General features: G+C 37.6%; 3 protein-coding genes and 1 long non-coding RNA gene across 4 annotated transcripts; 1 reads left to right on the forward strand and 3 right to left on the reverse strand.

Annotated features, from left to right (window-relative positions):
• Positions 1-5,330: 5,330 nt before the first annotated feature.
• LOC131004010 (40S ribosomal protein S6-like) lies at positions 5,331-7,927 on the forward strand. The gene is made up of 6 exons (XM_057930582.1): positions 5,331-5,483; positions 5,605-5,669; positions 6,788-6,845; positions 6,941-7,049; positions 7,136-7,408; positions 7,513-7,927. Exons 1-6 carry the CDS (start codon positions 5,478-5,480, stop codon positions 7,749-7,751), a joined length of 750 nt encoding a protein of 249 aa, XP_057786565.1. The 5' UTR covers positions 5,331-5,477; the 3' UTR covers positions 7,752-7,927.
• Positions 7,928-8,044: 117 nt separating this feature from the next.
• Positions 8,045-9,608, reverse strand: LOC131004009 (peroxidase 17-like). Its single transcript, XM_057930581.1, has 3 exons — positions 9,308-9,608; positions 9,051-9,242; positions 8,045-8,744 (listed from the first exon to the last, which is right to left on the reverse strand). Exons 1-3 carry the CDS (start codon positions 9,569-9,571, stop codon positions 8,169-8,171), a joined length of 1,032 nt encoding a protein of 343 aa, XP_057786564.1. The 5' UTR covers positions 9,572-9,608; the 3' UTR covers positions 8,045-8,168.
• Positions 9,609-18,715: 9,107 nt separating this feature from the next.
• On the reverse strand, positions 18,716-19,747 carry LOC131004007 (uncharacterized). Its single transcript, XM_057930579.1, has one exon. It carries the CDS (start codon positions 19,745-19,747, stop codon positions 18,716-18,718), a length of 1,032 nt encoding a protein of 343 aa, XP_057786562.1.
• A 1,145-nt stretch (positions 19,748-20,892) lies between these two features.
• LOC131004012 (uncharacterized) lies at positions 20,893-23,508 on the reverse strand. Its single transcript, XR_009094878.1, has 3 exons — positions 23,139-23,508; positions 21,768-21,848; positions 20,893-21,259 (listed from the first exon to the last, which is right to left on the reverse strand). It is a non-coding gene; the product is annotated as an uncharacterized LOC131004012 (long non-coding RNA).
• Positions 23,509-24,256: the final 748 nt, after the last annotated feature.

Genomic DNA, 24,256 nt, shown 5'->3' on the forward strand with positions numbered 1-24,256 from the left:
GACCCAACATATGGTAAAAGATGAAAATTAAGAGTAAATGAAGTATTATAATTGGTGTGCTATAGTCTAAAAATAGAATATAAATTTTTTTATAGGCGTTCTAAAAATAGAGTAGGAAGTTTTTATCATGAAATGAGGAAATATTATTTGAAATTTAGAAAAATGACAAAAATAAATTTGTAATTAACAGTATATCTCGTTAATTGAGGCACAAGTGGAAGCATTACTGTTATTTAATACTCCCTCCGTCCCACTAGAATTGGCACACTTGCCTTTTTTGTTTGTCCCATTAGAATTGACACTTTCCTAAAATAGTATGTGGTCCCTACTTTCTCTACTCACATAAAATAAGTGGACCCTACCTACTTTACACTCTTAACCCTTTATTCTTAATCTCCGTGCCCAACTCAAAAGTGCCAAGTCTAGTGGGACGGAGGGAGTATACAACTAGTTGACTAGTATACCACATGTGTGATACACAAGAATTAGAATAAATATCAGTTTTTAGTTCATCGTTTGAGCATTTTTTCAAAAATATCTCATCACGAAGATAATTATAAAATAATACCAATTGTTTCATTTTTTTGTGACCCGTAAAAATAATACGACTATCGGCAATTGACGTGTTTCGGCCAAGCGCCATGTTGACAGTTACGTGGAATTAAAAAAAAAAAAACTAAAGAAAATCCACCTGCTAAAAAACACATCTGTAAAATTAAAATAAAATTATTTTCTTCCTTGGAACCTTATTCTAATTCTTCCATCATTCAGATTCAACGTGCTGCCCCATACCATAAAGCATCGTGAATAAAGCGCAACCATAGTATAGAACAGATGTCATACACAAACACAATCTAGCTAATGGGCTATGCGAAGAACATTATGTGATCTATGAATTCAGTTTGGTAGCTCATATTCTGTCGAGTTGGCAAATTAATGCTTTGGTATGGGGATGACATTTATGATTGTCAGCTCTTATCTCTTCCAAGTTTTCAACAAGAAAATTGTGTTCAACTTTGAACATGCTTAATTTTGTGTTTCTGAAATATACAAGAATCATTTGTGTACATCATTAGCAAGATTTTGACTAAATAGATGGTTACCAACATCGATTCAATTTAAGCTCCAATTTACAACAGTTGACCAAATTAGGCCCTAATACAAACTTCAATCACCAAGTCATGTATAACTCAAAAACCTTAACAAGAAACACTTGAATACTGCTCAAAATTAACCCTCAATCCGATACAGTTAAAACATCCACAACATAGTCCCTCGATTCTATCAGATAATTAAGAAGATACCTCAACATAAGAAGTTTATTCGTAGTCGGCGGCGGAGGAGATGGCATGGGAAGGAGGAATTAGAATAGGGTTCCAAGGAAGAAAATATTTTTATTTTTATTCTACAGATGCAATTGTTGGCAGGTTGATTTTCTTTAATTTTTTTTTTAATTCCACGTGTACTACCAATATGGCACTTGGTCGAAACCCGTTAATTATCGGTAGTCCGATTATTTTTACAGGCAACAAACAAGAAAAAAGTGAAGCGATGGATATTATTTTGTAATTACCATTATGGTAGGATATTTTTGAAAAAGTGTTCAAATGATCGGCCAAAAAGCTGATATTTACCCCAAGAATTATCGTAGTACTCCGCACAATATATTATAGTTATTAAAATATAATATAAAAAGTAAAAATAAAATTTACTTTACTCAAACAAATATATTTTAATTTCAAAAGAACATTACTTGTTCATATTTTATCCACTTTGCATATCATATACTCCCTCCGTCCCATTGATCTTGTCATATTTTTCTTTTTGTGTTGTCTCATTGATCTTGTCCCGTTTCTATATTTGATAATAATTTTGCACTATAAATAATATGACCTCACACTTTTACTATATTAAATTATTAATTATGCTCTCCTTAATAACCATGTCTAAAAGAAACGGGACAAGCCTAATGAGATCGAGGGAATATCTAATAAATATTTTAACACGAGGCTCATGTATGTTACATATTGCATATTTCATTTGAAGTAAATTCATACAAGAAAAAAATCTATGTTAAAAGAAGAGAAAGAAAAAAGTATAAAAAAAGAAAAGAAAATGTCATTGTAAGAGCATCCACAATGGTTACACGATAGCCATTACACGATAGGGCGCGTGTGAAACACGCAATGAACAAATGGGCTACACGATAGAACGTGTAGCCCTCGTGTAAACCTCTCCCGCAACGGTTACACGATAGCTCATTTACACGATAGCCCTATCGTGTAAATGAGCTATCGTGTAACCGTTGCGGGAGAGGTTTACACGAGGGCTACACGTTCTATCGTGTAGCCCATTTGTTCATTGCGTGTTTCACACGCGCCATTATCATGTAAGTTATCGTGTAAGCTATCGTGTAAGCTATCGTGTAACCCCACTGCAGCATCTTTACACCATGTGGTCCCCCATCATAAAGTAGGCTATCATGTAACCCCATTGCGGATGCTCTAAGCAAAAGGTGGAGAGATTTCTAAAATTGGTGTAACCATGTAAGTGTAGGTACACTGTAGTCGATTGAATTTTAATTTTAATATTTTGAATATTTATATAAGATATGAAAATAGAGTTTTAATATAACACCAAATTTTATCTCTCTTTCTCTTTTTCCTTTTCTTTTCTTTTTAATTTAAATTCGCCAACATTGATTCATGAAAATATATTTAATATAAATATTAAATTAAAGATCATGACAAGGTTTTTAAACTGATATAAAAATTATAAAAGATGAATTTGAAACGAATAAGTTATGATAATTTAAAATGTCAATATTATTTTTTTTCTCTCTAATTTATCTCTAATGTTGGACATTATACTCATAATTTTTATGTTGTTTTCGTTTGTTGGTGGAAAATAAGTAGATGTGATTTTTTTCCATTCAAAAAATTTACATAATTGTATAGTTATAGTATTTTTTAATTTACATATATTTAAGTTATAATAATTTTTAAAGTAATATCGGCGAGGTCGCTGGAGATGGAGCGAGAGAACTGTGCGTCGTAACTCGTATGTGTGTGTTGTGTTCTGTGTTTGCATCGAGAGAGAGAGAGAGAGAGAGAGAGAGAGAGACGTGAGCCAATATGAGAGAGAGATAAGCCAATCTTGCTCCATTAAATTTGGGCTTCATTAATTTTTAATTTCAATTGGGCTTATTTTCTCCGGGCCCTAAAATCTTGTTTAATAAAATTAATTGTTTGGGCTTCACTGGATTTTAACTGGGCTCCTTTAAATAAATCCTTGGGCTCAACTATATTAATTAGTTTGGGCCATTCTAATTAGTTAATTGTTTGGGTTGTTAACGAAGCCTGACATTGTAGACTCTGTGCAAATAAATTTATAGTTTCTTGCATATATTTCTAAATATGCAGGTTGTGTAGTAATGGGTGATGATGGAATGTTGAACAGAGCCTTTTGTAGTATTTATTAAATAAAGTTTTGCCGATACATGCTTCGTACATGTATTATGTTCTCATTTTTCGTTGCAGACACTCATTTATGACAAATTCTAAATTATGTTATATTTGAATCTGCAACACAAGTTGTTGTGTAAACATTCTAATCGGATCCTTGTGACTGGTTATCAGCTATGATATATATATTGATGAGGAGTAATATATGTAGAGCAGATGAATGGACTTGGACAGAGGCATCGCTCGGGTCAGAGGAACGAGATCAGTCAGAGGAATGGGCTCCGTCAGAGGAACGGGCTCTGTCAGAGGAATCACTGAAGTCAGAGGGATGACTTACCCACAAGATAGTCAACGATAAAAGTGACCACTTCACCCAGGAAGCGCCAGAGCAGAGGAATCGCTCGTTCGCAGAGAAATCCAAGGCTTCGCGATGTGTACGTTTCTCTGTCTTTGAACAGAGGAATGAGCAAAGGCAGACGAAATTACTATCGTGCCCCTGACCATGCGGGGAGCATGACTGCTATGATGAAATTATTATTTTACCACTCGAATGTACTCTATAAATACCCCCATGCACCCATATTGTGTATTTTTAACGTGTTCTCCATTAATAAAACAGCAAACTTACTTTCTCTCAGCAATTCGACTCTATTCTCTCAATTTCCACGATCAACACTAGGTAAAACTCATAATCTAACCACAATTCACCGATTAAAACGTTACCCACTCAATCACGATTCACCATATATCTTGCTCGATTATGTCTAATTTTAGTTTGATCTCATTGTCATTACTTATCGCCCCTTTTTATTCTATCTTTTAATCTCTTTTTCCTTAATCATGGTTTCTCGACTTATCTATCTTTAGTTAAATCTAATTGTAACACTTATGATGTGCTCCCTCTGTTCCTCAAACATCTTCTTAAATGATGGTGACACGAGTTTTAATAAAAGTTAGTTGTGTATTTGTTGAGTGAAAAATGGATACAACAAACGCGAAGATTGAAAAGGGTAATTGTTAGTGAAATTATTTTCAAAAATATATTAGAAAGATGTTTTGGGGACTAACCAAAATGAAAAGAAATGAAGATGTTTGAGAGACAGAAAGAGTATTATTTTTACATTGAGTATTTAGTATATTTCATTGTAATTTATTTTTCAATATTACTTAATAGTAATTACTAATTTATAATATAATATTGTACATATAAAATATTTATAATTATTAATCCATATGTATAGGGATGTCAATAAAGCCTGAAATTGACGGTATTGACCCGAATATACTGATAAAAAAGTGAGGAAAACTTTGTAGCCCGAATGACACAAACCGAAAATAGCCTGAGCCTGATATGATTGGTCTGAAAATTGAGTGGGTTGGCCCGATTAACTGAATTTTTTCTTAATAATTGATTTTAAAACTTTATTACTTTACCTTTTAATTCGATCATAAGATTTTGATGTTTGTAGGGTGTGTTTTGATATTTTCTCCAACAGTTACTGACAAACATTTATGACATAAAAATTTAAGAAAGACAGTCATTTGTGTTAAATGTATATCTAATTATTGTAAGATAAGCTAATATTATCTATTATGTAAATTTTTGTTAAAATAAAATTAATTTTTGTATCTAAAATAAGACTAAATTTTTTAATTAAAAAAACACGACATATATTTTTTTTACAAAAATATGATTATTTATATAAAAAAATCATCCATGTAAAACAAATCGTATACTCGTGGACTCGACAGGCTAGCCTGAAGCTGAGTAAATTAGAATTATGATCGAAATATTTTAGTTCGAAAAAAAAATCGATTAATTCAAACCGAAAATAACCAATATCAAATGGGCTAGCCCGTAATGAAGTGGGTCGGCCCGATTGAAATTTAGGTAATACTAGTACTATATAACGAGGTCTTAACGCCTATTTCAAAGCCCTAATTCCGTAACAGGGGCTGCGCGTTTCAAAGTAGCAGTATCACATCTGCGGCCTCCACTGCGCTTCATTGAAGATGAAGGTTTCTTCCTCTCTCTACATTTGCATTCATGAATTTACTGAATCTTTTCATGATTGGAATTTGTCGTGAATTTATCTTGTTATTTTATTTTTAAATAATTTACTTTCTCTTTAATTTATAGTTCAACATTGCAAACCCGACGACTGGATGCCAGAAGAAGCTCGAGATTGATGACGACCTGAAGCTGTACGTATTTATTTTTTAATTGATTTAGTTATTTCTAATGCGTGATAATTAGCTGTTTGTTAGATGGACGTGTTTGCAAATATATGTACATAAATTATGTTTTTATGTGAGCATTATAAATTTCGGTAATTGCTCTATTGCGATAGTGAAATTGTTCTAGAGTACACGGTGCCTGATTTTATGCTATCTGTTGTACTTATTTGACATAGATTCCATTATTTAGTTGGTTTCGTGTGCTTTGTAGACATATTTCTCTGCTCTTATATTTGTTGGCAGAGAATGCCATGGAATGAATTTGAACTTGTAGGGTGTGTTGGCTTTTTATCCCTTTAGATAATACAGTTGAGGTATAAATTTAGGTGTGTTGATTTTTCTATATCTGGTTTGCGTTGAATGATAAAAGATGGTACTCCCTCCGTCCCATAATAAGTGGCCACATTCTTTTCGGCACAGAGATTAAGAAATTGAGTGTTATATGTTTTAATAGAGTGTGGCCTACAATTGTTGACCAAATTAGTGAGTAATTGTTGACTTAATTAAAGTAATTTTGGCATTTTTAGAAAGTGGCCTACAATTGTTGACCAAATTAGTGAGTAATTGTTGACTTAATTAAAGTAAACTTTTGCCATTTTTAGAAAGCAGCCACTTATAGTGGGACAGACGAAAAAGGAAATGTGACCACTTATTATGGGACGGAGGGAGTATAAAATTATACCTTCCAAAGGAAAAGTGGTACTGCTTGGGTACTGCTCGGAATTTTATAGGTCCTGTTTGGATTTTTTATTATGTCAAAGCAAACGGGGTAAAGTTGGTAAATGGAGCTTATCCAATATATATATATATATATTCCTTAGTGTTAATAGGCAAAAATGCCCTTTTCTTATAAACACTTGTAAAAATGCCCTTTTTCATCTTCTGTAAGTACTAGCATTAGCAACCCTTTGGTAGCATGTGTTTGATATTGTGCCAGGTCGACTTGAAGGCTTGAACTTGCACAGATTTTTGTCTTGTTTCTGTTAATTGTGTTTTCCATCTTTGTGTAATTTATGTAGCCCCTTTATAGCAATTATCATGTGATAGAGACATGGAATAACATACTTTTCTATTTATAATTGCAGTCGGGCATTCTGGGATAAGAGGATCTCGCAGGAGGTCAATGGGGAAGCAATGGGTGATGTACGGCTCATCTCTATTCAATCATGTTAAGTTTGACCATCAAACTAGAATTAATACTTGATCTTATGATTTAATATATGGATTGATAATATCAGGAGTTTAAGGGGTATGTGTTCAAGATTATGGGAGGTTGTGACAAACAAGGTTTCCCCATGAAGCAGGGAGTTTTGACTCCTGGTCGTGTCAGGCTTCTGTTGCATAGAGGTCTGTGATGATAGTTTTAATGGATATACTTGCTGTGTTCTCTGGTCTTCTCACATTGATGAGAGCTAAAAATCTTTATTCAACAGGAACTCCTTGCTTCCGTGGTTATGGAAGGAGAAATGGAGAGCGTCGAAGGAAGTCTGTTCGTGGTTGCATTGTGAGCCCCGATCTCTCAGTTTTGAACTTGGTGATAGTCAAAAAGGGTGATAACGAACTTCCTGGACTCACTGATACTGAGAAGCCAAGGATGAGGGGTCCCAAGAGGGCTTCAAAGATCCGCAAGCTATTTAACCTTAACAAGGAGGATGATGTGAGGAAGTATGTCAACACTTACCGCCGAACTTTCACTACCAAAGCAGGTGAGTTGTATTTCCATATTTTTATCTCAGTTTATTGCCTGTGACATGGAAAACCCAGACTTTGGTGTTGTCTTCTTACTTTTGAATTGTGTTTCCTGCAACAGGCAAGAAAGTGAGCAAAGCTCCCAAGATTCAGAGACTCGTTACTCCCTTAACATTGCAGAGAAAGAGGGCTAGAATTGCTGACAAGAAGAAGAGGATCTCCAAGGCCAAGTCAGAGGCTGCCGAGTACCAGAAGCTTCTTGCAACCCGTTTGAAGGAACAGAGGGAGAAGAGAAGCGAGAGTCTGGCCAAGAAGCGGTCAAGACTCTCTGCTGCATCAAAACCATCACTTGCCGCTTAAGTTCTGATTCTGCACATGTTGCAGGACCGATCTGAGTTGAGATAATTTTGAATGAATGTTCTTGGATCTGTTCTTTACCTATTTTGTTTTTGGAAAGATTTTGATATGCTAGTATTTTCTTTGAATTACATCAGCAGCTTATCATTAATATACATTTTAAAGTACATTTTGATCAACCAATCCTTGTTTCTGATTTTTATCGTTTTTAAGCCTGGTGAATTACTTGGAACTATTTCATCTCTGATCTTGAATTCATATTGTTGCCTACTATTCCTTAAATGTTCATTGATCTTATGATAAAATATGAAACCATTTTAGCATCGTAATATTAACTTCTTCAAACACGATTATAGTCTTGATTCACAACCAACAATAATTCTGTTTAACCTTTGTTTGTTCACTAGCAGTCGCTCATTGTTAATAAGAAATGTTATTAACAACCCTACAATTCCTCCTAATCTCCCCAGGCTTCCCCGACTGTAGGTCTCCCAACTTAATCATCCCTTGCACAAATGCCTTGAAAAATCTCTCCTGATTCTTGCTAAAAATCTCAACGTACTTCCTTGTCTGCGGCAACGCAAACAGAGTTTGATCCGAATTCAGAAACCCGCTCCCTCGGACGAGATCCTTGTAATATTGGCTGTCAAATCTTTGAGGTGTTGCATCCAGGTCTCCAGTGACATTCCCATCTCCTCCTTGTGGACACAGCTTGTCGAGCTCCACCCGGTATTGGGAGTCGATGTCTGGGTCGGGCTGGCCGGAGCCCGACTGGTTGTAGAGCCTGAAGACTATGGAGAAGCACCTTGCTTTGCCAATGGAGTGGGATCCAGAAAGGGCCACCAAATCTTGAACAGAGAGATTGAATTTGGTGAAAAGGGCTATGAGGGAGGTTGCATTTGCCCTTGGACTTGGCATTATCTCATTTGATGCTTCTTGGCTGGCTGTTAAGCTGTCTTGCCGCCCTAGCTTCACCTCCCATTTTGGCCCCCCACTCTGCTCCATTCATAACAAAAATACATGCTTATATGCCACCACTATTGATACATTGATGATGTCATTTTATTAAGTGATGAGAGGCTTTTGCAGTTCCTTTTTGGGACAAAATGCAGATATAACAAGCACTATCTTCTCTTATCCACTAAAGTAGGAAAAGTTCATTTGAGGCCGATTCTAATTCTAAGCTATCTAACCATCAGAAAATCTTTTACAACCGTGCATCCAAATTCAAATTTTTGAGTCATGAAACCGAAATGCTGATATTGAGTTTTCAGTGATGAAGATGAAGGTGAAAAAGATTACGAGGAAAACAGCATCTCTGGCAGCCATGATGAGAATATCAGCACAAGAAACAAGTGTGGGGCAAGCCTTCTCCAATGCTTCCTTAATCTCATCGATAACTTGGAACGATCTCAACGAGTTCACATTCGACAGCGCTGATTTCTCCCCCGCCATTTCCGCTGTTTCATCTAACAACAACGACCCATCACAACCCTGCAAACAATTCAAACCATCATTCTCTCCTCATATATCTTAATTAAGATTAAGATTAATATTACAATAACTAAGCAATCGTGGAACTGCAGTCGCATCACGGACGCCGCAGCTCTAGCGTCTCCGGCCATGGTCCCACTAAGCACGTCGCGCGCTATCACTTCAGCTTCCGGGCAGCTCTCCAAATAGAAATTCCGCCGGAGACTCAGAGCCGCCGCTGCCACGGAGCTGAGGAGCAGCAGCACCAGGAGGATACCGGAATGGGACATCATCTTTTCACCACTGCTTTTCGGACTATAATTCATTTTATACAATACTTTGCCTCTCATTAAAACGCACTACCTTTTATTTATTTTTAATTAGTGCACCCACCATTGAAATTGAATGATATATTTAAATAAATAAATTATAAATATTAAACAAAATTATAATATAAGCAAATTTAAAATATTTATTTTACAAAACTGAAATAATTCGCATTCACTATTCAATAAAGAATCTGAATGTGAAAATACATAAATTTTCAACTTTATATAAAATTTAATGATAAATAATAAATTATTTAATAATAAAAATTAGCATTACATATTATTATTCTTATAGAGTACTAAGGGCATCTCCAGCGCAAGGCTGGAGAGCCAGATCGATGTCGAGGAAGGGTGTGCCGCGCGCTAGAGAGCCGCGGCGGCACGACCAAAGTATGGAGCAGAGGATCGCGACACGGAGAAGAAAGAAACACGTGTGAAACACGCGTTGATAGAATATATATATATATATATATATATATATATATATGTATATATATATGGTTGCATTCTACGGAAACACAATATTAGATGGAGAATGGAGTCGCAATTTGGTTCGTCAGATCAATCTTGATCAAAGGCTGAGATTAAAAGTTAATATAATTAAAATTGGTAAGATTCATAATATCCCTTAATTTACTCCTTTCTCTCTCCTCTCTCATCTCTCCTCTCTCTATCTCCCGTCACCCCTCACCTCTCTCCTCTTTCTCTCTCGTCCCCTCTCTCCTCTCTCTCTCTCTCTCTCTCTTAAAATCAAAATACATAATTAAGTTCATAAAACTATATCTGAAAGTTCGTAAAACTGTATTTGCAAGTTCATAAAACTATATATGCAAGTTCAATCCTACTCTTCCATCTACCTCTTTCTCTCTCACAATTTTCCCCCATTAAACACTAGAAAACTTCAACACCATTCAAGACAAGTTCAACACAAGTTCAGAAGTTCAATACCATAAATTCAAAAGTTCACAGAATTATACGTATAAGTTCAATAAAATTATTTACAAAATCTGTCGTCCCCTTCCTCTTCTCCGGCGAATGTTCAATGCACGGAGAAGGGGGCGGCGGCCGGAGTTCAGAAGGCGGCGGTGGTGGCTGAACTTGGGGCGTTCGAAGGCGGCGGTGGTGGCTGAACTTGAGGGCGTTCGAATGCGACGGTGGCTGAACTTGGGCGGCGGTGGCTGAACTTGATGGGGTTCGAAGGCGACGGTGGCTCTGAACTTGTGGGCTGAACTTGGGGCGTTCGAAGGCGGCGGTGGTGGCTGAACTTGAGGGCGTTCGAAGGCGGCGGTGGCTCTGAACTTGAGGGCGGCGGTGGCTCTGAACTTGTGGGCTGAACTTGGGCGGCGCCGAGGAAGGAGTCAGCGCCACCTTTTGTGTGTGTGTGTGTGTGTGTGTGTGTGTGTTCTGCCGGTGTGTGTGTGTTCTGTGTGAGAGACGAGAGAGATAGTGAAAAAGGGACGGGAGAGAGAGAGATGAGGGAGGATAGAGGAGAGAGGGAAGTGGGAAAAAGTGACGGAAGAGAGAGAGATGAGAGAGGAGAGAGGGGAGAGGGAAGTGAGTAATTTAAGGGATCTTACCAATTTTATTTTCAAAAATTATTATATTAATTATATTAGCTTTTAATCTCAGCCCTTGATTAATATCGATCTAACGAACGAGATTATGACTCTAGACTTTGCAAATATTTATGTTCTTGTTGAACTCTCCCCTATATATATATATATCTGATTTTCAAAAATTGACCGTTGTTGCACTTCCTTTTTTTTATTTTATTTTTCTTGCTCCCAACCGTTGGAAAAAACGGCTAGTTTAGGTTTTTATTATTTTTTTCTTTTTTAATATCTATATATACCTCCTTTATTTTTATTATTGTATTTTAATTAAATCTTTAATTTTATTTTGATTATTGTAATGTTCAATTTTAATTTAAATGAAAATTTTAAATTTTAAAATAAAAGTGTAGAAATTGAATTAAATGAAAATGGGGATTTAAGAAGTGTTAATAGGCAAAAATGCCCACTTTCTTAAGTTTTTTTGTAAAAATGTCATCTCTTATCATACAAAGCATTCTATGCCCTAATTATGTGAAGTACCTATTTTACCCTTTGATGTTGATGGGTGTGCTTGGTTTTTTGTGAAAGTCTTACACATTTGACCGATTTGACAGCTATCAGTCATAAAAGTCAACGATTTGACAACTATCAGTCAAGAGCACATATGACCGTGAGTGGCTAGATTATGTGTCCGGCCGGCCGGACACATGATTTTACCGGGCGGACACATTATTTTATCGGCCGGACACATGATCTGCCACCCAAATCATGTGTCCGACCGATAAAATAATGTGTCCGCCCGGTGAAATTATGTGTCCGCCCGGGCGGACACATGATCTAGCCGTCCATTGTTTATATGTATTCTTGACTGATAGATGTCAAATCGTTGACTTTTATGATTGATAGCTGTCAAATCGGTCAAATGTGTAAGACTTTCACAGAAAACCAAGCAAACCCATCAAATCAAAGGGTATTTAAAGAATAGGGCATAGAATGCTTTGTATAATAAGAGTGGGTATTTTTACAAAAAAAGATAAGGAAGTGGGCAATTTAAATTTTTACTCATTTAAGAATCTCTTATTGCACTTTTGCACTGTGGAGAGAAAGTGCTAAAGTAGGGACCACCTTATAATAGCTCCCACAGGAGATGTTTTAATACACTCACTCGCATCCATTACCTTTGATTGTTTTGTAAAAAGAAACAATATACTATTTTTTTTACCTCGAAGGAGAAATAAAATAAGTTAGCAAACGTTATATCTGGGGGTGTGCATTCGGATTTCGGATCGGATTTTTGCCTGATCCGATCCGATCCGATCCGAAAATCTAAAATTTCACTAAAATGCAATCCGATCCGAACCGTATTATCCGAAAATCCGAAATATTTTGGATTAAATCCGATCCGAACCTAAACATCCGAAATTCAAAAAAGATCTGAAAATCCACACATGACACACCTGTTAATCTGAAAAAGGTAAAACAAAACCTGAAATATTTAGTAATCTAACAAATTAAACAAATCATTAGAATAAGCCAACATCCATCCATTCCAAACAAATCATTTGAATAAGCTATTTTCCAGAATGGGTGTTAGTGTTACTTACCGGCGGAGGGGCGTGGGGCGTCGGGCAGAAGGCTATTGATCGGCGGCAGACTGAAAGGCGACGGCGAAGGGGCTTGGGGCTGCGCTGTGGAGAATGGATTGAATCAGGAGAATAGATGAAAATTGAGAGGCGGTCGGTGAGCAGGGGACCGCACCGGCAGGCTACTGACGACAGAGAGGCGTGGGGCGGCCGGCGACGCTGTGGAGTTGAGGGTGGAGTAGAGTTGAAAAATTGAAAATGAGATTGAGAAATGGAGCAGACAGTGCGGGGGTAGGATTGTAGGGTTTTTGGAACTACAAAAACTAAGTTAATATAATGTATATATATATATATATATATATATATTATGTTATTTTTATTTATATTATATATATTTCGGATTTCGGATTTCGGATTTTTTCGGATTTTTAATATACTGATCCGATCCGATCCGAAAAACCGAAAAATACTTCAAATTCAATCCGAACCGATCCGAAAATCCGAAAAATCCGAACCAAATTTAAAATTTCGGTTTGGTTCGAATCGGATATTCGGATTTCGGTTATTTTGCTCACCCCTAGTTATATCATATCTTCGTCCAACAAAATTGAAGCCACGCGATTTTGTTCAATATTGAGAGATTACGCTGTAGCAGAATCATTTTAATCAAGCATATTGATTGATGGAATTCAAAATAATAAAATGTATTAAAAAATAATAAGTTGACCTTGACAGCTTACACAGAGTTGGAAAAACAATGGTAGAAATGGTGAAAAATTTTGGGTTAATTACACGAAAAATTATGAATTTTGGTGGGATTTCCGAACTTTTCATGAACTTTTTTTTTATAAAAAATTTCCTGAATTTAATCGTCTGAACAATTTTTTCATGATTTTCAAAAATCCTCAAATTGAGTGCTGACATGGCATTTTTAAATAACCTGAAATATGACATGGCACCGCCAGACGGGAACCAAAACGACGCCGTTTCGTTGGGGGTAAAACGACGTCGTTTTACCTTAAATTCCAGCCTCTGTCTTCTCCTCTCTGAACTCCGACGAGGAGCCACCACATCGGAGGCACGACTGGCGCCGGCGAAAGCCGGCGCTGCCCGTGTCACAACGGTCCGCGACGGCAACCAACAGCAGAGAGAGATGGGGGATCGAGCGAGGTATAGAGAGAGATAGGGGAAAGAGAGAGAGATAGAGGGGAAGACGTAGAGAGAGATGTACGAGGGAGGGAGGTAGAGGGAAAGAGAAGAGAGGGGAGCCGGGGCGGCGGCACAGTCGCGACTTGCCGGATCTTGTAGAGCTTGTCCTGAGAATGTTTCTCGTTCTTCCAAACCCCCAATTTAATTTGGTGTGCATCTATTAGGGTTACAGAGCTTAGCAACCATGAATGAAGTAATCGAACTTGACGAAAACTTCCCAACCCTACTCCGTCACGCAAACTGGGAGCGGCAAGGCGGCGACTTTAGTCCTCCCAATCCTCCACCGACTTGTCGGAGGAGCAGATTTGAAATGGGGAAATTTAAAAACCCTAGGTAGTTTGTAGTTTGAGAATTTGGGAGAAAAATGAAGGAAGGAAAGAGGGAGAAGAAGAGGCGCGGGCCTCGCGGCGCCGGAGGCGGCGAAAACTGGTGACGTCCGCCCGAGGAAAGCGAGAGAGATGAGAGGGAACGCAGAGAGAGTGAAGCGTGAGGAAGAAGAAGAATTAGCTTTTTTTTATATATTATTTTCCATGTGGCAATTTTTGGTCCACGTAAGCATCATATCAGCTCGTATTGCCTAAAAATTGTCGTGTCAGCCTGGAGCTTCACCGGCGGAAAAAAACATGGAAAAATTATTCAGACGATTAAATTCAGGGAATTTTTGATAAAAAAAAAATCATGAAAAGTTTGAAAATCTGACCAAAGTTCATGATTTTTCGCGTAATTAACCCAAAAATCTTCTATCAAACTTTCTTTTTTCTTTTTAGGATTATTGCAAACAATAGCTTAGAAAACTTTATTAATTTTTTTTGGTTGCAACTTACACAATCATTCACAAACAAAAGTAGATATGATGAACATATAACTTTTTTCAAGAACTTCGGCGACATAAAAAAAAATTCATGATTCAACATAAAAAAATGAGAGTGATAGAGAAATTCGAGACCCAAATGCTAAATGATGGAACAAAACACCAAAAATAGAAAATTGCATATATTTGTAGGAAATAAATAATGAGTAATGGAAAAAACCAAAGGCAAAGGATGAATTTACTATATTTTTCAAAAATGAAAAGTTACAAAAATCGAAGTAACTTAATGTGAATATCTACCATATCAATTCGGTTCTTTAAGTATAATACTCTTATCTCTCCCCAAAAATTTTGCCCCAATTTTATTTTTTGGTGTCCCCAAAAATTTGCCCCAATCTTCTTATTTTTTATTTTTGTACATGATCTCATCATCAATTTTACAATTACAACTCTTTAAACACTATTTTTGTACAAAATCCCACCATCAAACAACTTTTTACCAATTTTTATTAAAACATGTGTCGTTCCTTTTAGGCAAGCCTTTGAGGGACAGAGGTAGTATTTGCTTCAACGAATTCGAAACTTTTCCATTCTTCTTATATTTTCTTCACCAAGGAGGAAAAATACCATAAAATTCCTTTTAGGAAAAAAAAAAACACATTTTCTTTATTCTTCATCAACAGAAAAACGTAACCAAAGCATATAAATTAAGACACACAAATGGAAGCTTCAAACAACAAAGGAAAATTTAGAGACAAACTTTAATACAACAAAAGAGAAATTGAGAAATTTCTTCTTCAACTGCACAATTCCCAAAGCAAACAATATATATATATATATGTATGTATAGGGGAGGGCTATTCAGAAAACTCCTTTTAGACTATAAACTATAAACTAATTAAAATGTATGAATTATATGTAGAACACCCATGAATTCGCTGTGTAAATGTATGAATTATGAAAATTAAATTTTTTGCTACCTATGAGATTCGAACTCAGGACCATGAATTATTCCAACAAGGTGATGAATTAATAGTAGATCTTGATGATCCAAGGGCTAAAAATAGTTCCTATTTTATAGTTTAACTTTGATTTTTATTTTAGCCTTCCCCTATATATATGGGGATATATATATATATCTATATATATATATATATATATATATATATATATATATAGAGTGTGGTTCTAGAGAGAACTACATTATTTGAAAGCATTCCATGCATACTTAAAATAAATTTGTGGATCCATTTCCAGTCTTTTCTCTATTGGTGCTTCACCTATAATGTGAACATGTGGGAGCAGCCCACAGAGGTCCACTACCATGCATGTTTCAGAAATGGGAGCAACCCAAGTCTGACAGTCTGAGGCAAGTGGGAGCAGCCCACAATACCCCCTTGTGTGTACACAATCCTAACCAGGGCGATCCAATTGCTACGCCGGCTAGGACCCGATCGTTAGATAACATAGGAGCACTTTAAACAATAGAGATATAAGAAACATTTTAACATGGACATTCATTTGCATTTGCATAATACAAGTAGAGCTCAATAACTCAAAGCATACTTTGGAAAATAAAACCCACCTTGATAGGACAAGCCTGTAGATAAAATTTGCACAATTCTCTTCTTGTAAAACCAGTGCTAAAACCTTCTAACAAGTGGACCTACAAGATAATCTAATCTTAATAGGTCGCAAAGTATCGTACGAGCTAACAATTCTACAAAGCTGCTAAATCTTAATATTCTACGCCCGGATTTTCAAAACTCAATTTAAAATCTTAAAAATCGAAATTATCAAAATATTTATTATTGCATTATTCACTATGCAAATTCATATCATATCTCAAAATCACATAAGGTAAATAATTATACTTAATAAAATAAATAGTCATATTAATATATCAATGGATTAAGATCTTAACTAAATAATTTTAAGCAAAGCATGATTTAACAAAAATTAAATCAGCCCAACATCTAAAATAAAAATGCAGCCCAATACTCTTATTAAATCAAACCCATCTTGAATTAAAATATAAGCCCAAAATATTAATAGCCCAATATTAAAGCCCTAGCCCACAACTCATTTCCTTTATTAAAAGAAAATCACACACACACACACACCCACAAACACACGCACACAGACGCACACACACACACCACACGCACCCTCTCTCTTTCCCTCTCTCCCTCTTCACGCTACTGCCGCCGCCGCCGGACGGCGGCGCCGCCCGACGGAGGCAGCCTGCCCCTCTCTCTCTCCTCTGACTTCTCTCTCTTCTCCCAGTCCTCTCTCTTCTCCTCTCTCTCTCTTCTCCCAGCCATCTCTCTTCTCCTCTCTCTCTCTCTTCTCCCAGCCATCTCTCTTCTCCTCTCTCTCTCTCCCTCTTCTCCGTCGACGGCAGGGGAAGCCACCGCCGGCGCCGCGTCGACAGCAGCACGGCAGCAGCTGCCGCCTCCTCTTCTTTCTTCCTCTCGGCCGGGCGAGCAGCAGCACCCCGAAGGACCGCCGCGCCGTCCTCGCCACCACCACCTCCGATTCTCCCTCTCAATCTGCCGCCGCCCCCTCTCCCTTCAAACTCCGGTGAGCCACCAGCTGCGCCGCATCGATCGCAGCACAGCAGCCGCTGCCTCTCCTTTCTTCCCGATCTGGCACCGCCGGCGCCCTCGCTCCGTCCGACAACAGCACAACAGCAGCAGCAGCAGCGCCGGCGCCGCCTCCTCCTGCTACGCCGAGCAGCCGATGCTGCTCTGCTTCTCCGGCTAAAACCGCCGGCCAACACCCCTCCCCAAAATCACCTCAAAACCCCTATCTCATTCTAACCTTCTAATTTCTTGAAAAGGTGAAGGAAAAATTGTAAAATTTTCTTATGCAAAATTCAGTCTTTTTCTTATGCAAAAATTCAATCTTTTCTTATGAAATGGGCAAAACACTTGAGAAATATATATACTTACAGACTGTGTTCTTTGTCTTTGTGATGTATGGAGTATCAGATTTTTGATTTCTGGAACAGAACTTTCTTGAAGGGATACTTGTGATTTGAATGGATTTTTGGAGAGGGAAGAGAAGCTGATGATAATAGTATTTGCTGTGAATGATCTAATCTTGAGTTTTGGCAGATTTATTCCATGAGAGAAAAATGCATGTAAGATGATTGGTTTAAAATGTGGTGGATTGCAGATGCATGTAAAGTGATTGGTTCACAATGTGGTGAATTGCAGAGTGAAACATGGCTGAGCAGATTTGGTGATTTAATGAGAATACAATACGTTAATCACTCACCAAAAACAAATTAAATAAATAAAATCAATTTACACTAATATGTGGGCTGGTATACACATATAAAAATGGGCCTGAAAAGTATATAGACAATCTTAAAAAAAATATGCCCAATCTAGTTAGTATAATAGTTCTATTTAGGCCCAACTCAAATTAAAAGTAAATGAAAAATAAAATGTAAGACCATTTCCTTTGAGCTCGTCTGGTGTTGATATGAAATAAATTCACATAGTCACGTATTTGCATTTAATCTCTTTTGGTAAAATTTAATAAAATCTTTCATTAAAAGAAATACCCTTTTTTTTATCAATAAAAATTTTATCCGGGCGAGAATTCACCTAAATAATATTCTAAGTTCAGGTATTCTCGAGAAATCCTATTTGGAAAAATCGGGGTGTTACATCCTTCCCCTCTAAAAATAATTTCGTCCTCGAAATTTGGTATATCCTGGCTAGTAACCTCGACTTCTAGTCTACACATACTTTCTCGTTCGTAGTGATTCTATAAAGGCAGAATAATTCCGCTTGCCCCATAAAGTTTTGATCTTTCGATCGAATATGTCCATCATTCTCTTCTTATTTTCTGAATCCCAATATGACTAACGTGTCATGCTTCCTTATCATTCTCTATATATCATCTCGAAAGCTTCCACCACCATAGGCTTTAAACTTAACATTTAACATGCATGTAGAGATAAAAGTATGAAGCTCTTGATGTTAGAGCATATACGTCAATTTATGACGATTGTACCTTCTAAATCTTCAGGTGCTTGAGCTGCTTGTTGTTGGTTAAGAGCACAAGCCCTAGCACGTGCAGGTTGTCTCTGATTTGGTCGTTCATTGCCAATTGGTACCTGATTTGGTCTTTGAGGGGCAAAGTTATGAGGTTGTGGAATTCTCATGTTCTCATTATTGTTTGGACAGTCTCTAGCGAAATGCCCTGGTTGTTTGCACCTAAAGCAGTCGTTGGAACCTCTCTTACATTCACCATAGTGATTTTTCTGACATGTTGGACATAACGACTTTCCTTCCGCATGTCCTTGCTGTTGTTGCCGATTTCCTCTCCATGGTTGCTTTCTTTTTCCTGGGTTTTCTTCATTTTCGTCTTCCCATTTACGTTTCATTTTTCCATAGTCTTGGGTCGGTGCTTGTGCTAACACATTCTCTTTTTCTTTTGGTAGTATTGCTTCGATGTTTAGGGCCCTGCTCAAAGATTGAGCATATGTTAACGCTCCCTGACTTGCTAGTGGAACGGCTATCTCAAGCCGCAGACCTTGTCGAAACTTTTCTGCACATTTCTCATCTGTGTCAACTAGATGTGGAGTATATCGGGAAAGCTGGTTAAACATTCGGTCGTACTCAGTGACCGTCATACTTCCTTGTCGTAAATTCCAAAACTCATCCTGTTTCTTCTTTCTATAGCACCCGGGGATATACTTTTCATACAATCTTTCTTTAAAATCATTCCATGTGTACACCTCCCATTGCTCAGGGGTCAAGGTTCGTCGCACCGATTCCCACCAGAATTCAGCCTCATCAACGAGTTGAAAAATTGCGCATGTGAGTTTCTCCCTATCCCCACAGCCAACGTGGTTGAGTATCCTTTCAGTAGCTCTTACCCATCTCTCGGCATCCAGAGGATCACCGAGGCCATCAAAAGTTGGTGGATTATGCTTGCGAAACCTTTCTTCCACACTACGCTCTGGTATAATTCGTGGCGCATGTCCTTCAGGGTTAGGTCCTCTTTCTCCTTCTCCAGCCATTCTGCATTCAATTAATAATGTTGGACTCCTTCTTCATTCTTTCTAATAAGAATTTTTTATACTGGTGACATAAGGATCCTTGTATTGTCTGAATCGATCGTTGGTTGTCTTCAAGTCATCCTTTCATGTATCGTGCTTTGATATTCTAACTTTCGTATTCTGACTTTCTATGGTTTACCCTTCCTTGATCATCTTTCTATGTTCTTGTCATTCTATACTTTCTATGTTCTCTCTGTCTATGTTCAGTGCTTTCAATGTATAGTCCTTTCTATTTCTAGTTTGTTCATGTCCTCTAAAATCCTCTTATCATAAAAATCTTAAGATATCCTTCATCAGTTCACTAAGCAACTATAGTCTGTCATCATATCCTTTCTAGGTTCATAACCTAACTAAAACTTGTAATAACACATAGTGGTTGAATCATCTCATGGTAATAAATTGCATATCATGCAGTTATGCAACATTTCCTTATTCAAATCAAGTTAGCACATAGTCTTATAAAAATATTTTCAATCGCAAATTCATGTTTAGTCTCAATATATGTTAAGGTTCCATACATGTTGCGTTTCAGTGTACGGACGTCTCCATACATGATCCGCTTCAGTGTATGTTCAGTCACAATTCATATCAATGCATTCAATCTTAAAACACATTCATTCTTATTGCATGTTCAGTCTCAACATGTATATTCTGTCTCAATGCATGTTCAGTCTCAATGCGTTTATAGCTTTAATACATGCTCCGTTTCAATGCATGTTCAGTCTCAGTACATGTTCAGTCTCAGTGCATGTCCCGTCTCTATGCATGTTCAGTCTCAATACATGTTCATCTCAATGCATGTTCAATCATAGTGCATGTTCCATCTCAGTGCATATTCAATCTTAGCATATTCTATAACATATTCATGAGGTGCATGCATTTCAGTAAACATTTTTGAAAGCATGTTGAACATACCTTGGTTGAGGGCAGTGTGACGGCGAGCTGAGGGTTGCTGTATAAACTTTAGAAGCCTAGAGATGATATCCTAGACTCAACATCAATGAACTTGTGGTCTCAGAGCCAAGAACTTTTGCTCTGATACCATCTGTAACAATTGTAACAGCCCGACTCCCGGGAGAATAAGAAACGGCTACTTAATGGGATTTGCTAGACTTTGTTAGAATAAAATGGGTGATATGTTCTCAGATTCGGGTAATACATTGTTAATAAAGGAGTGCCGCAATTGAAGGATAATAAATACAACAATTAAGATAGAAATTTTCCCAACCAGGATCAAAAGTTCGGAGGTCTGAGACAACAAGATAAGACTTCATACTAGACATACATATATTGCGAGGTTCAATTGCTAGAAATGCGATTGCCAAAAGAGTTCATAATAATTAGGCTAGGAATATTTAAAGAGTCATTCTCAAAAGTTATCCACCTAAGTGAATATTATGGCAGCGGAAATTATTATACGAAACTACAGCAACATCCTCCCTCAGCCTCGCACGACACCACCTGCCGCTCAACCTGCAAAAGGTTTTGAAAGCAATTGCAGGGCTGAGTACTAATATACTCAGTGGGTTTAGCCATTTGAAAACATTTGTAAATCCATTTAAAAGAATAATCCATGCTTATGAACAGTATAACATAGAAATATTTGAAAGCATTCCATGCATACTTAAAATAAATTTGTGGATCCATTTCCAGTCTTTTCTCTATTGGTGCTTCACCTATAATGTGAACATGTGGGAGCAGCCCACAGAGGTCCACTACCATGCATGTTTCAGAAATGGGAGCAACCCAAGTCTGACAGTCTGAGGCAAGTGGGAGCAGCCCACAATACCCCCTTGTGTGTACACAATCCTAACCAGGGCGATCCAATTGCTACGCCGGCTAGGACCCGATCGTTAGATAACATAGGAGCACTTTAAACAATAGAGATATAAGAAACATTTTAACATGGACATTCATTTGCATTTGCATAATACAAGTAGAGCTCAATAACTCAAAGCATACTTTGGAAAATAAAACCCACCTTGATAGGACAAGCCTGTAGATAAAATTTGCACAATTCTCTTCTTGTAAAACCAGTGCTAAAACCTTCTAACAAGTGGACCTACAAGATAATCTAATCTTAATAGGTCGCAAAGTATCGTACGAGCTAACAATTCTACAAAGCTGCTAAATCTTAATATTCTACGCCCGGATTTTCAAAACTCAATTTAAAATCTTAAAAATCGAAATTATCAAAATATTTATTATTGCATTATTCACTATGCAAATTCATATCATATCTCAAAATCACATAAGGTAAATAATTATACTTAATAAAATAAATAGTCATATTAATATATCAATGGATTAAGATCTTAACTAAATAATTTTAAGCAAAGCATGATTTAACAAAAATTAAATCAGCCCAACATCTAAAATAAAAATGCAGCCCAATACTCTTATTAAATCAAACCCATCTTGAATTAAAATATAAGCCCAAAATATTAATAGCCCAATATTAAAGCCCTAGCCCACAACTCAATTCCTTTATTAAAAGAAAATCACACACACACACACACCCACAAACACACGCACACAGATGCACACACACACACCACACGCACCCTCTCCCTTTCCCTCTCTCCCTCTTCACGCTACTGCCGCCGCCGCCGGACGGCGGCGCCGCCCGACGGAGGCAGCCTGCCCCTCTCTCTCTCCTCTGACTTCTCTCTCTTCTCCCAGTCCTCTCTCTTCTCCTCTCTCTCTCTCTTCTCCCAGCCATCTCTCTTCTCCTCTCTCTCTCTCTTCTCCCAGCCATCTCTCTTCTCCTCTCTCTCTCTCCCTCTTCTCCGTCGACGGCAGGGGAAGCCACCGCCGGCGCCGCGTCGACAGCAGCACGGCAGCAGCTGCCGCCTCCTCTTCTTTCTTCCTCTCGGCCGGGCGAGCAGCAGCACCCCGAAGGACCGTCGCGCCGTCCTCGCCACCACCACCTCCGATTCTCCCTCTCAATCTGCCGCCGCCCCCTCTCCCTTCAAACTCAGGTGAGCCACCAGCTGCGCCGCATCGATCGCAGCACAGCAGCCGCTGCCTCTCCTTTCTTCCCGATCTGGCACCGCCGGCGCCCTCGCTCCGTCCGACAACAGCACAACAGCAGCAGCAGCAGCGCCGGCGCCGCCTCCTCCTGCTACGCCGAGCAGCCGATGCTGCTCTGCTTCTCCGGCTAAAACCGCCGGCCAACACCCCTCCCCAAAATCACCTCAAAACCCCTATCTCATTCTAACCTTCTAATTTCTTGAAAAGGTGAAGGAAAAATTGTAAAATTTTCTTATGCAAAATTCAGTCTTTTTCTTATGCAAAAATTCAATCTTTTCTTATGAAATGGGCAAAACACTTGAGAAATATATATACTTACAGACTGTGTTCTTTGTCTTTGTGATGTATGGAGTATCAGATTTTTGATTTCTGGAACAGAACTTTCTTGAAGGGATACTTGTGATTTGAATGGATTTTTGGAGAGGGAAGAGAAGCTGATGATAATAGTATTTGCTGTGAATGATCTAATCTTGAGTTTTGGCAGATTTATTCCATGAGAGAAAAATGCATGTAAGGTGATTGGTTCAAAATGTGGTGGATTGCAGATGCATGTAAAGTGATTGGTTCACAATGTGGTGAATTGCAGAGTGAAACATGGCTGAGCAGATTTGGTGATTTAATGAGAATACAATACGTTAATCACTCACCAAAAACAAATTAAATAAATAAAATCAATTTACACTAATATGTGGGCTGGTATACACATATAAAAATGGGCCTGAAAAGTATATAGACAATCTTAAAAAAAATATGCCCAATCTAGTTAGTATAATAGTTCTATTTAGGCCCAACTCAAATTAAAAGTAAATGAAAAATAAAATGCAAGACCATTTTCTTTGAGCTCGTCTGGTGTTGATATGAAATAAATTCACATAATCACGTATTTGCATTTAATCTCTTTTGGTAAAATTTAATAAAATCTTTCATTAAAAGAAATACCCTTTTTTTTATCAATAAAAATTTTATCCGGGCGAGAATTCACCTAAATAATATTCTAAGTTCAGGTATTCTCGAGAAATCCTATTTGGAAAAATCGGGGTGTTACAAAAATTAATGCATTCGCTGTTAAAATTAATGCACTAAAAAAATAAAAAAAAAATGCTCCCTTCAGGATTCGAACCCAGGATCTGCATTCATCCAACACGATGATGCATCCACCGTAGATCTTAATGATCGAATGGCTGAAAATGGTTCTCCGGTCTTCTTTTATTTATGGTTCTTTCTTGAACCTCTCCCTATATATATATATATATATATATATATATATATATATAGAGAGAGAGAGAGAGAGAGGTTCTACTGAGAATGACAAATATTTAGAGAAAAGATAATTAATCTGAAACATTCAATCTTATTAATCCAATGGCCCGATTTGTATGCCTTTATTTGTCACTCCCCGGTGGTCTTGTTTTGCCGGCCGAGAGCTGCTCAAGGAAA

The sequence above is a fragment of the Salvia miltiorrhiza genome, unplaced genomic scaffold, assembly GCF_028751815.1.
Source record: "Salvia miltiorrhiza cultivar Shanhuang (shh) unplaced genomic scaffold, IMPLAD_Smil_shh original_scaffold_305, whole genome shotgun sequence".
Taxonomy (NCBI): Eukaryota; Viridiplantae; Streptophyta; class Magnoliopsida; order Lamiales; family Lamiaceae; genus Salvia; species Salvia miltiorrhiza.

Excerpts from the sequence above, each read along its gene's own strand:
- LOC131004010 (XM_057930582.1), top strand. Across the intron at positions 6,846-6,940 it reads ATGGGGAAGCAATGGGTGAT|GAGTTTAAGGGGTATGTGTT; the intron begins GTACGGCTCATC and ends TGATAATATCAG. Across the intron at positions 7,409-7,512 it reads AACTTTCACTACCAAAGCAG|GCAAGAAAGTGAGCAAAGCT; the intron begins GTGAGTTGTATT and ends TTCCTGCAACAG.
- LOC131004009 (XM_057930581.1), bottom strand. The coding sequence starts at position 9,571 with ATGAGAGGCAAAGTATTGTATAAAATGAATTATAGTCCGAAAAGCAGT. Across the intron at positions 9,243-9,307 it reads TCCACGATTGCTTAGTTATT|GGTTGTGATGGGTCGTTGTT; the intron begins GTAATATTAATC and ends AATTGTTTGCAG. Across the intron at positions 8,745-9,050 it reads CCAGAGATGCTGTTTTCCTC|AGTGGGGGGCCAAAATGGGA; the intron begins GTAATCTTTTTC and ends TGAATGGAGCAG.
- LOC131004007 (XM_057930579.1), bottom strand. The coding sequence starts at position 19,747 with ATGGCTGGAGAAGGAGAAAGAGGACCTAACCCTGAAGGACATGCGCCA.